General features: G+C 39.5%; 1 protein-coding gene across 1 annotated transcript; it reads left to right on the forward strand.

Annotated features, from left to right (window-relative positions):
• Positions 1-1443: 1443 nt before the first annotated feature.
• LOC131605416 (uncharacterized) lies at positions 1444-10521 on the forward strand (the record flags this gene model as incomplete). Its single annotated transcript, XM_058877772.1, has 4 exons — positions 1444-1542; positions 7893-8480; positions 9351-9604; positions 9687-10521. Coding segments are annotated over exons 1-4 (1776 nt in total), but the record flags the coding sequence as incomplete, so codon positions are not given.
• Between the last annotated feature and the right edge of the window lie 2984 nt (positions 10522-13505).

A 13505-nucleotide genomic window follows, 5' to 3' on the forward strand; every position in this document is an offset into this window, starting at 1 on the left:
TACAAGTTCATACAATTCTAAAGTGGAATAAATTTGGATTACAAAGAAAAAAATAAAACTTCAAATGCAATTCTTGAATTCTTCAAGTCTTCATTCTTCAAGATCAAATTTCTTCATGCTTTCATCAAGAATGCTCATGTCACATGAAAAAAGAAACAAAAAGGGGTGAGATTAGCAAAAAAAGTTCAATAAAATATTCAAAAGCCCAAAATGATTCAAGACAAAAAAAAAAGGATCAAAGAGAGATTTTTCTTCCACTTGCATGATTCATATCATAAGAAATATCTTTGGATAATGACATAAGGAATATATTCTTATTCTTGCAATCATGAAGAATATTCTTATTCCTATTCTCATTTTTGAGATGACCATAACCTCCCAATCAAGTTTCTTAATTCCTTACAAATCCCTAAACTTTGCCTATAAATAGGAAGTTCCCCCTTTGCAACAGATCACACCAAAAGCAACTTAAGTTCTTGCTTTCTCTCTTTTCATAATTTTCAAAAAGTTCCATAGTTACAAAGGAGGGAAGAAGGCAGCCAATGTTCTGTAACTTCTAAGTTACAAAATACAAAAGAAGGAGGAAGAGGGAAGGCCTTCATACCTTGCTTGCTAGCAGCCTTCAACGATGGCTCCCATCTTCGAGCCTCCATAGATGAATCTTCAACATCTTCGCCGCAGGTAAGCCTCTTTTCTTTCACTCTCCATATTTCCATTAACCGTTGATTGTACCTGCAGCAGTTCAAAATTCAGAACATCATCAACAATATCAATACAACAGTTCAGAATCACAGCATCATAACAACAACACAGTTCCAGAATTGTTTTGGCAATTAAATTCAAAACACAGCAACAGCAGTGACAAGCTTATAGATTTCCAGAAGCAGAATAAAGCACATACCTTCAACAATATTCCGGCTAAAATCTTCTAGCCGCAGGTAAGTTATCTTCATGCCTCACGCTCAAGATCTGTTGTTAATTGTTGTTATGCTTATGAATTGTCTGAAACTGAAAACAGAGAAAGCTTGAGTTATTATTACTATACTGAAAACACAGAGAAAAATCATACTAAACCATACACAGAAAAATTAACTCCAATACTTCGGTTGATTCATCATAAGGAAATAGCATAAAAACCATTTACAGTTCTTTTTTTTTAGCTTTAACGTGAATAACTGTTGTGGTGAATGATTAAGAGCAGAGCTAAAGAGAAGCAATACCTGGTTTTACTTCTGTTTGTGAACTCGACTAAAGTGTTGATTTTCTTTTTCTCTTCCATGGCCGAGAATCACTGTTGTTGGTCACCGGTAGCAAACCGAGAGTGAGAGTGATTGAGAGAGAAACAGAAACAGAAAGAGAGATGTCACTGAGTTATCATTAAGAAGAAAACAAAAGCGAAATTAAGAACACATACCTGGATTTTTCGCTTCTGTTTCTCCTTCCATGGCCGCCGGAAAAATTCGAAGATTGTTGTTGTTGTTTGTTCGGCGAGAGCAAAAGAATGAGAGAGAGGAACCACCGAGTTGCTTGTTCTTCATCATCGTGAGAAATTGAGAAAGGCAACGAGTTGTTGTTGTGGTCCCGAAAGGAGGATGTTTGTTCCCTTGAGCTTGTTTTCTTTTTTTCAGAAGCGTGATAATGAGGAAGAAGAGGCGCTACCTCTTGTTTGGTTTCCTTAGGGTTTTTCAATCTAACCCTGCAGTAAGAGAAAGGGCGGATCCGGGTTCCATCTAACCCGACCCGGTCCGGTCCACTCTTTTATTTTTTAATTCAGCTTCTCTCATTTGGGCCATGCACCTCCAGTCTGAGTTTTAGCACCCCTGGCCCATTTAAATTAGTTTTTAACTAATTCTCCTTTTATTTTATTTTTCTATAAATATTTTCATGAGTTTAAGTTATTTTTAATTTAATATAGGATTTAATTTTATTTTCTAATCCTTATTAAAAAATGACAAAAAAATATGTTTTAAGATTAAAAGTTTTCTTTTAATATTTTCATATGTTTATAAGTGTGTTTTATTCTAATTCTTATTAAAAATGCCAAAAATATATTAGATGCATATTTAAGTTTGTGTTTCTAATTATTTTATCTTTTCATGAAAAAACCACAAAAATATCTTTTCTTAGATTAATTTCATTTGAATTTGATATTTTCATATTATTTTGTGTAGTTAATCATTTAAGTTTCTAATTGGTTACTGTTGCACATTACTTGAATTTTCTAACTTCATCCAAGACTTCGAGATTATTTCTCTGTTGTCTTTTGGATTTGTCTGTTTCGTTTGGTCTTCCATTTGCTGTAGAATTCCATAAACAATTACTGGATGATCATGAAATGCTGAAAGCTGTGAGCTTACTCGACGTTTTTCTTCTGCTGGTGTGGATGCTTAACATCTGTTGAGATCCTAGTTTATTCCAAGCACATCACTTAAGGATCACGGTAACACCTCAAACTCAGAAATCCAATTTTCCCATTCTTCAAGGTAAGCCTAAAACTCAATCAGCTGTTTTCACAACAGTAATCAATTCACTTTCAAATCATTTCAACTCATTTTCAAAAACGATGGGGGCCTCTCGAATATTAGAGAGTATAAGTCCCTTTCGTCTTTCTTTGTACAGTTTTTAACAGAAAACTTTTTCCAAATTACTTCCAAAACAGTTTTTTAACAAACAAATCTTTCAACTCTCTTTCAAAACAATTCACCATGTTTTATGAAAATAAAACATGGGCCTCTCGAATATTAGAGAGTATAAGTCCCTTTCCTTTTTCTTTTCACAGTTTTTCTTTGTACAGAAAACTCTTTCAAAACAATACTTTTCAAACTGTTTTCAAAACGACGAAACCTCGTGTCTGTAAATAAAACAATCAACCATGTTTTATAAAATAAAACATGGGCCTCCATATAGGTATAAGTCCCATTCCTGTACATGAAATTAGGTATTTCATTGTATACCTTTTTGTACATACACATTTTTGTACATACCTCGATCAATTTGTTTTTTAACTTTGAATAACAAATCAAAAATGAAGGTTTTCTTTAAATCTTCCCAAAAATACCACGGGCCTCCATGTAGGTATAAGTCCCAAGCCCCTTTGTAAATACCTGTTTACACAGCTTTTGAATAAACTCAATGGGCCTCTCCCCGAATATGAGTCCCGAGCCCCTGTATATACAAATGGAGCATGCTTACAGGTATATTTCCTTCATAAACTCCATTATATACACACACTTTGTCATATATATGTGCTTGTTCATACTTGTTCATATCTGTTCATATAATTGTTCATATTTGTTCATGTACTTGTTCATATTTGTTCGTACTTGTTCATATTTGTGATTGTGTTATATACTTGTTCAACTTAGTACAACACTAGGTTCCCCATAGCCTCCTATTGGGCTTCGTGCAAAGAATCTCCCTAGTTTAGGTTAGGACATAGAGTATGGTTTCCCGGTGAAATCGCTCTAAGAGCTCAAACCAACTATACCATGCCTCCCCTTGGGCTTTGTACAAACGAGTGACCCTCCCATAGCCTCCTCTTGGGCTTACAATGCAAGGACCCTGGATTGTCCCTCCCATAGCCTCCTCTTGGGCTTACAATGCAAGGACCCTCGGATAGCCTCCTCTTGGGCTTCGTACAAGGACCCACGGGCTTCTTATAAGCATCCCCAATATCCATATCAAGTACCCTAGGAGATTAGACATTTTTCATCTCTATGCTAGGAGTATCTCTTATATATCATCACAAACAATCAATCAATCAAATAACTTTTTTTTTGCCACAAGGCTGGCTAATCAATCAAACTTTTTGCCACAAGGCTGGCTAATCAATCAAACTGTTTTACCACCGTACCGGATGATTAATCAAAGTTTTTGTCACAAGGCTGACTTCATTGAAACTTTTGCCACGAGGCTGGCTGATTAATCAAAACTTTTTGTCACAAGGCTGACTTCATTGAAAGTTTTTGCCACAAGGCTGGTTAAACAAACAAAAACATCTTTATCATTCTAAGCGCCATAAGTGGCATGGCCCAGGGCTTATAATGAAAAGATTTTCAAACAAAAAACAAACAGATGTATGTGATGATATAGATTAGATACATCTAGCATTTAGACGACATTTGTCTATTTTCCTTTGCTTCCACTAGCATAAGTGGGAACTACGATTGCTCTGACTTTCTCAACATCCCTTTGAGAATACGTAGGCACAAGGTCGATCCTTGGCGAGCAAAACAAAACAAAAAAAAACCATTCAAACCTTAGCACCCGTAGACCCCGAGCTACAGATGCTCTGATTCCCTCTAAGGGATATGTATGCAGAGGATCGCGATGATCTTTGCGAGCATAATCAAACAAACACCTTAGGTCCCACCTATTTCACCAGAACCTCTCAACAACATGGAATGAAAAACAAAGAAAAGAAACCTATAGAGTACTATAGATACGTTGGGTGCTAATACCTTCCCTTCGTATAACCAACCCTCTTACCCAAAGATCTCTCCCCCCACTTTTAGGTTATTGCAGCTTTTTTCCTTTTCCTCCTTTGGAAATAATAAAAAGTTTGGTCCGTACAAAAGAAAAATCATTTTTTGAGCACTCGAGCCCAAAGAAGGCATCAGGTGTCTCATCCAGAAAAAAGACATACGATTTTTCCCCGCGACAGAAAAATGGCGACTTCACTGGGGACCATCTTTTTATTGTTTCCAAAGGAAGGGTTATTTCTATTTTCTTTATATTTCATTTCATTTTTTGTTATATGTGTGGTTCTGGTACATGTGTGGTTCTGTTACAAGTGATACATTATGGACAAATCCTAACCCGGATTAAGTACACATAAGAAATTAGGTGGAGGGTATAGTCATGTGCAGGCGCACGTGAGAATCCTTCCGCTCAGTGGAGGTTCCTTGTTGGTAATATATGTTTAGCATGTTTCGTAGCGAAGACATTGTTACTTTCATTGAACTGTAGAAGCTGAGTTGGCCGTAGAACCCCAACCCATCCTGGCCTTATTAGGTTGTGGTGCAGAAACTATTCAGGTGAAGACTTGGATTAGTTGTCATGCGGAGAACCACACTCAGACGAGTTTTTCTTGAGAATATTACTGGCTCATGAGTTTAATTATGGAAGGCCGGTAATATCCGAAAGAAAAATGTAGACTCTGACGTATCAGTAGAACATGTTTTGCAGGTGATTAACTAGAACTATCCCATTTTTGGTTCTCTGACCTCATGCTCGTGACTTTGGACCGTTGAACTTATGCGTTACCATGTTTGCGTTACCATGTTTGCGTTACCATGTTTGTATACCATGTTTGTAGTACCATGTTACCATGTTTGAACTACTATGTTTGCTTTACCATGTTTGAATATGTGGCATCCATGCATCCATGCATTCATACATTCATTAAAAAACCCATCTTTTTCCATAAAAACATGATTTTTCCAAAAAATTTAGAGAATTTTCTTTGCAAACATTATAGGATTAAGTTATGGAAAAAAGGTATACCAAAAAGTACAGTTTCAAAGCGCCTGATGTAGAAAGACTGATAGAGTTAGCATCTTCTGTACAAGATCCTTCTAATTTTAGGAAAAGTTATGGAAAGCTTTTGCCTATCCTGAACACTCATGTTGATGAAGGACTTCTCAAAACTCTGGTTCAGTTCTATGATCCCGTCTACCGTTGTTTTACCTTTCCAGACTACCAGTTGGTACCGACCTTGGAAGAATATGCCAATCTTTTAGGTATTCCTGTGTCTGACAAAATACCCTTCAATGGTTTGGAAGCCATTCCTAAGTCACACGTCATTGCAGCAAGTATCCACATGAAAAAGTCTGAAGTAGAGAGTAATTGGACTACCAAAGGAAACCTCCCGGGTTTAACTTCACACTTCCTAGTAAAGAAAGCCTTTGATTTCGTCGAAACTGGTAGCATGATAGCTTTTGAAGCTGTACTAGCCTTGCTCATCTATGGGTTGGTTCTGTTTCCCAATGTCGACAACTTTGTTGATGTCAATGCCATAAAGATCTTTCTGATTGGAAATCCTGTTCCGACTTTGCTTGGTGACATGTATTTCTCTGTCCATCATAGGAATCGCCAAGGCGGTGGAATCATTGTATGTTGTGCACCTTTGTTGTTCAAATGGATTGTTTCACACTTACCTGAGTCTCCTATTTTCACGGAAAACCGAGAAGGTTTGCGTTGGCCTCGAAGACTTATGTCTCTTACTAATAATGATATTCATTGGTATACCTTGGCTCGCTGTGGTACAGAAACCATTGAAAGTTGTGGAGAGTTCGCCAACGTACCCCTCATTGGTACACAAGGAGGAATTAACTATAATCCGGTCCTGGCCCGACGACAACTCGGGTATGCAAATTCAGTTAAACCTGCTGGTCCCTCAGTGGAAGGATACTTCTACCGAGAAGGGGATAATCCTAAAAAGTTGAAAGAAAGAATGATGAGAGCTTGGTACGACGTCCGATGGAAAGAAAAAGGTGAGGAAAGAAATTGCATTGCCATGGACGCCTACACCTGCTGGGTAAAGAGAAGAGCCAAGGAGTTCCAAATGCCTTATGCTTATGAAAAACCCATGTTTCCTGCGGTATCTCAACGACCCAACATTCCCGCTATGGAGGAATACCAAGACACTTTGGCTAAGATGAGAATAGAAAAAGATGCTTGGGAAGAAAAGTTTCGTAGCACTGAGGTGGAAAATAGAAAGTTGAAGAAAAGAGTGAAAGATCACGAAGAAACTCTCTATTATCAAGATGGATGGCTCATAAGTAAAGATGAGAAGATTCGTCAGAAAGACGCTGCAATCAAAAGGTACATCAAAGAAAGCAAGAAAAATCTTGAAGGTTCAACAAGCAACGCTCCGACTGCTGATGATTGGAAGAATGTTGTTGACAAGCTGAGAGCTGAAAAGGCCGAATTGAAAGCTCACTATGGGAAAGAAATCATGAAGCTCAAGCTGCACAATGCATTTGGTTCTTCGTCTAATGAAGATGTTTAGGATTTGTTTAGCTTTTTTATTTATCATTTGCTTTTGTAAGGAGCTACGCTCCAATGTTGTAACATTTCCCATTATTGCAATAAAAAAAAATGAATGAATAAAAGATTTGTTTGTGTTCAAATGTTTGCAAGGAAATAGTCTTTAAAATATTTGGAAAAATCATAAATTTCTTTTTGCATACATCATTCTGCATATCGAGTCTGTTGTATAGAGTCTCATCTTTTGGATCTTTCTCCAATAGATCGTCAAGCTGTCGCGTCTCAAAGTTTCTCGACCACGCTCGCAATCAGATCACAGATACAATACTCGTTCAAGTAGAAGAAGAGTAATGGAACACTCTGAACAAGAGAATATTGAGCTCCGTGGTACAGTGACCACCCTTCAGGAAAAGTTGGAAAGTCTCACTACTCTGGTTGACTCCTTAATGGCCGCACAGAATCAGCCGCCACCACCCAACAGTCAAGCGACAGTAACATCTGAAGTCACTACTCCAGTTTCTACAGTTGCATTCGGTATTCCATCTTTCTCCATGCCAGAAGGTTGGGGCACGCCTTTCAGCTTTGGTACAGGTTTCCGTCATAATTTCTCTGGGGTTCAAACAGCTACAACTGAAGCGCCTGCTGCACAAGGTTCGGCGTTTATTCCACATTCAGGGGTAACTTTTTCCCAAATTACTATGGCACTTTCTCAACCCACTATGACAGTTCCGACCCCTACGGTTCACACTGTTCCTTACGATGGAAATGAGATTTATCATGATCAAGGTGATAGCACAAATCAGCGTAACCTTGTGGAAGATCTCCAAGAGCAGTTTAACAAGATGCAGTTGGAAGTTAAAGCTATCCGTGGAAAAGATTTGTTTGGAAAGAATGCCCAGGAGCTATGTTTGGTTCCCAGTGTACAAATACCTGCTAAATTCAAGGTCCCTGACTTTGAGAAGTACAAAGGTAGTTCTTGTCCACAAAGCCATCTTGTGATGTATGCCAGAAAGATGTCTACTTATGCAGATAATCATCAGTTGCTTATCCATTACTTTCAAGACAGTTTGACTGGTGCCGCACTGAAGTGGTACACAGGCTTGGATAGCACTAATATTCGGACTTTCAATGACCTAGGTGAGGCCTTTGTCCGACAATACAAGTATAACTCGGATATGGCTCCAGACAGAGATCAGCTTCGATCCATGGCTCAGAAAGACCATGAAGCTTTCAAAGAGTATGCCCAACGATGGAGAGAAACTGCTGCTCAGATTAATCCACCGTTAAAAGAGAAAGAGATGACAAAGATCTTCTTGAATACTCTCAGTCCGTTTTATTATGAACGCATGATTGCTAGTGCTCCAAGTGATTTCACCGAAATGGTAAACATGGGGATGCGTCTAGAAGAAGGAGTCCGAACCGGACGTCTAACTAAAGAAGGTGGATCTTCAAGCGGAACCAAAAAGTTCGGAAGTGGTTTCCCAAAGAAGAAAGAACAAAGTGTTGACATGGTATCCCAAGGGAGGCCAAGAGGAAATGTCAATCGTCAACGACAGGTAGCTGCTATTGCACCAGCCGTTAATACAGCACCGAATCCAGGATTTACCCCGCAGTTTCAACAACAACAGCCTCGACCACAGGCTCAACAGTTTAACAATAATCAGAATCGTGTACAAAGAGCTCCACAGTTTGATCCGATTCCGATGACTTACACAGAATTGTACCCTGCTTTGATTGAAAGAGGTCTTGTTCAAACTAAAGCACCACCACCAGTACCTGAGAAACTACCATGGTGGTACAAAGCTGAGGTCTCATGCCCTTATCATCAAGGGGCACCTGGCCATGATCTTGAGCATTGCATAGCTTTGAAATATGAAGTTCAGAGGTTGGTTAGATCTAATCTCCTCTCTTTCAGAAATTTGAATCCTAATGTGCAAGCAAATCCGCTGCCCAATCATGGAGGGCATGTTGTAAACATGGTATATGGATGTCCTGGCCAATACCGAGTCTATAATATCAACTTCTCAAGAGCAGATTTGGTACAAATGCACGCCACTCTTTGTCGGGGGCAGAATTTTCGCCAGCATCAATACGGTTCCTGTAGAATATGTTGTGTGGATCCTCACGGGTGTTCGATTATGAGAAGAGATCTCCAAGTTCTGCTAGATAATGGTACTATTGAGATCTACAGAAATAGGGATGAAAATGAAGTTAACATGATAGGATGTTATCCGCATGAGCTTTTAGTCTCAGATATCAACTCGGAAATGCCTACAGTTAACGTCATCGTTCCTCATTTCAACATGCCTGAGCGCATGGAAGTTACTTACAACAAGCCGAAGGTTCCTATTGCTCCTTTGATCATTTGTCTACCTGGACCTGTTCCTTATAACTCTGACAAGGCAGTTCCATACAACTACAATGCCACAATGATAAAGGATGGACAAGAAGTTCCTTTACCTACTCTTTCATCTGTTGTAAACATTGCTGATGTGAGTCGTGTAACAAGAAGTGGACGTGTGTATACTCCATTACCTCCAAAGCAGCCTGTTGCTCCTACAACCGGACAAAATCCTGTTGTTACACCAGTAGGGAATCCTGGAAACTCCTGTCAGTAATACAAACACTGATTTTGGTCAATCCAGTGGAACCAATGTGAATCCTGACTTTGATGAAATTTTGAAACTTATCAAAAGAAGTGAATACAAGATTGTGGATCAGCTTATGCAGACTCCTTCGAAGATCTCCATACTTTCATTACTTTTAAACTCAGAAGCCCACAGGGAAGCCCTGATGAAGGTCTTGGATCAAGCTTTTGTAGATCATGATGTGACTGTTGATCACTTTGATGGGATAATAGCTAACATAACAGCTTGTAACAATTTAAGCTTCTGTGATGAAGAACTCCCCGAGGAGGGTAGAAATCACAATCTTGCTTTGCACATTTCTATGAACTGTCAGTCAGACTCTTTGTCCAATGTATTGGTAGACACCGGATCTTCCTTGAATGTGATGCCAAAGACGACTCTTGCTCGCTTGTCTTACCAAGGAATGCCTATGAAGTTCAGTGGTGTAGTTGTCAAAGCATTTGATGGATCGCGAAAATCTGTTATCGGCGAAGTCAACCTTCCCATGACAATTGGTCCACATACATTTCAAATCACCTTCCAGGTCATGGACATTCAAGCTGCTTATAGCTGTCTGTTAGGACGACCTTGGATCCATGAAGCAGGGGCAGTAACTTCTACGCTCCATCAAAAGTTAAAATTTGTAACAAATGGAAAATTGGTAACAATAAGTGGGGAGCAAGCCTTGATGGTGAGCCATTTGTCCAATTTCTCTTTTATCAGTGCTGATGATGTGGAAGGAACTCAGTTCCAAGGTCTCTCTTTAGAAGACGAATCTTCCAGAAAGAAAGCATCGATTTCTTCTTACAAAGAGGCAGTAAAAGTAGTGAAAGATGGAACTACCACTGGCTGGGGGCAAGTTGTGATCCCTACCAAAAATGAAACCAGAGCAGGTCTCGGATGTTCACCAACATTCTCAAACTGCACCAAGAAGGATGAAACCCTTCGTCCGATCAAAGAAACATTCATTAGTGGAGGATTCCTTAACCCGATTCCTCAAGAGGTTAATGTCCTTATCGAAGAATGTATCGAAGAAGGTCTACCTGATACTGAAGAAGAATGGAAATGTTATCTCAATGACTCGGGATACATATCTCAGGAAGAACCATGTCCTCCTTCAGAGAAATCCAAAGGCAAAGAAATTGAGCCTATTCCTGCAGAGATCTGGGACACTTGGGACAACCAAGTGGAAAATTTGATTATATGGTGAAGTACACTGCACCTGAAAGTTCAAAGATTTCCATGGAGGATATCCAACCAACTGGATGGGGAGATTCCTTTGAATATGATAGTCAACCAGAAGAGGCTTATCAGCCCTGTCAATTTTCTCAGCAGCCTGAAATTACTGAAGGTTTCGGTTTCAATGCATCCGCCAAGGTTTATAATCCTGAAGATGGTTATTATCACATAAACGCCATTTTTGAAGATGAAGGGGAAGATGGTCCCGCAATTGACTCAGAAAGTGTCGCTGACAATGAATCTCTTCATCCTGAAGACTGGGAAGAACACCCTGAAAATTCTGAAGATTGTGACTCGTCTTATGCTCTTCAAGAAGAAGAAGAAGACCGTTTCAACTCTACAAAGAACCAGGTTGACAAACCAGGACCTTCAAATCCTGCTCGACCAGCGGTCAATGTCAACACTGAAGATAACTCTGAGGAGAATTTTCCTGAATACATAATACACAGAGGAGTTCGTTGCTACTGGAAGGCTGTCGACATTCCGAATGTTGTTCGCCGCTCAAAGTAATCACTTCGCTGTTATTTTGACCTCCTGCCTTGCCCAAAGCAGAGAGATGTTTTATAGGGCTTCGCTTTTAAATGTTCCGCCCAAATAACTTTGTGTATAGGGCTTTGGTTTCCCTCTTTGTCCTGCCCAAGACAAATGAGTTTGTGTTTAGGGCTTTGTTTCAAAAATGAATCATAAATAAAGTGTCATTTTGAATTCCCTACATTATATGTTTTATTTTTGCTTTTTCTGGAAATGGTAATCCTAAAAAACCAAAATAAATAAAAAAAAACTTTTTCAAAAAAAAAATCTGCATCCACTCTTGCATTCATAAACTTTCTGAAATAAATATAAATCACATGTGCAGATTTACTATTGATAAACCCATTGAATGCAATAACCCTATGCCCTCTCCCAACTTTGAGTTTCCTGTGTTCGAAGCCGAAGAAGAGGAAGAAGAGGAGATCCCGGACGAGATCTCTCGATTACTTAAGCACGAGGAAAGAGCCATTCTGCCTCACAAAGAGCCTTTAGAAAAGATTAACTTGGGTTCTGAAGAAGACAAAAAAGAAGTGACCATTGGATCGCTGCTTGATACTGATATCAAGAGTAAGTTGGCAGACCTTCTCAAAGAATATGTTGACGTGTTTGCCTGGTCCTACCAAGACATGCCTGGGTTGGATACCAATATTGTTCAGCATTACTTGCCATTGAAGCCAGAATGTCCGCCGGTTAAGCAGAAATTGCGAAGGACTCACCCTGATATGGCTAATAAGATCAAAGTGGAAGTTCAAAAACAGCTCGACGCAGGTTTTCTGGTCACCTCAGAATATCCTCAATGGTTGGCCAACATAGTGCCAGTTCCGAAGAAAGATGGCAAAGTCAGAATGTGTGTTGACTACCGTGACTTGAACAAGGCCAGTCCAAAAGATGATTTTCCATTACCACATATCGACATGCTGGTTGATAACACTGCCAAGTTCAACGTCTTTTCCTTCATGGACGGGTTCTCCGGTTATAATCAGATTAAGATGGCTCCTGAAGACATGGAGAAGACATCTTTCATCACCCCATGGGGTACCTTTTGCTACAAAGTGATGCCGTTTGGATTAAAGAATGCAGGCGCAACTTACCAAAGGGCAATGACTACTCTCTTTCATGACATGATGCATAAAGAAATTGAAGTTTATGTGGACGACATGATAGCCAAGTCCAGCACAGAAGAAGAACATATTGAATACCTTTTGAAGTTGTTTCAACGATTAAGGAAATATCAGCTTCGCTTGAATCCTAACAAATGTACTTTTGGGGTTAGATCTGGAAAACTCTTGGGTTTCATTGTCAGCCAAAGAGGTATTGAAGTAGATCCCGACAAAGTCAGAGCCATTCAAGAAATGCCTGCACCAAAGACTGAAAAGCAAGTAAGAGGATTTCTCGGACGATTGAACTATATCTCCAGATTTATCTCTCAAATGACTGCTACTTGTGGGCCAATTTTCAAGCTTCTCCGCAAAGATCAAGGGGTTGTATGGACTGAAGATTGCCAGAAAGCGTTCGACAGTATCAAAGAGTACCTGTTAGAGCCACCAATATTGATTCCTCCGGTTGAAGGAAGACCACTAATCATGTACCTTACCGTGTTGGAAGAATCCATGGGTTGTATGCTTGGACAGCAAGATGAAACCGGTAAGAAGGAGCATGTCATCTATTACTTGAGTAAGAAATTCACAGACTGTGAGTCTCGTTACTCCATGCTCGAAAAAACATGTTGTGCTTTGGCTTGGGCTTCAAAACGTCTCCGCCAATACATGATCAACAATACTACTTGGTTAATCTCCAAAATGGATCCGATCAAGTATGTCTTTGAAAAGCCTGCCTTAACAGGAAGGATTGCCCGATGGCAAATGCTGTTATCTGAATATGACATTGAATACCGTGCTCAAAAAGCGGTCAAAGGAAGCATTCTCGCCGATCATTTGGCGCATCAACCAATTAATGAATATCAATCTCTCAAGTTTGATTTTCCTGACGAAGATGTCTTGTACTTGAAGATGAAAGATTGTGACGAACCGTTACCTGAAGAAGGTCCTGAGCCCGGATCAAGATGGGGCCTAATTTTTGATGGAGCAGTAAACGCTTTTGGCAATGGAATTGGGGCAA

Source organism: Vicia villosa, linkage group LG5, assembly GCF_029867415.1.
Source record: "Vicia villosa cultivar HV-30 ecotype Madison, WI linkage group LG5, Vvil1.0, whole genome shotgun sequence".
In the NCBI taxonomy this organism is placed as follows: Eukaryota; Viridiplantae; Streptophyta; class Magnoliopsida; order Fabales; family Fabaceae; genus Vicia; species Vicia villosa.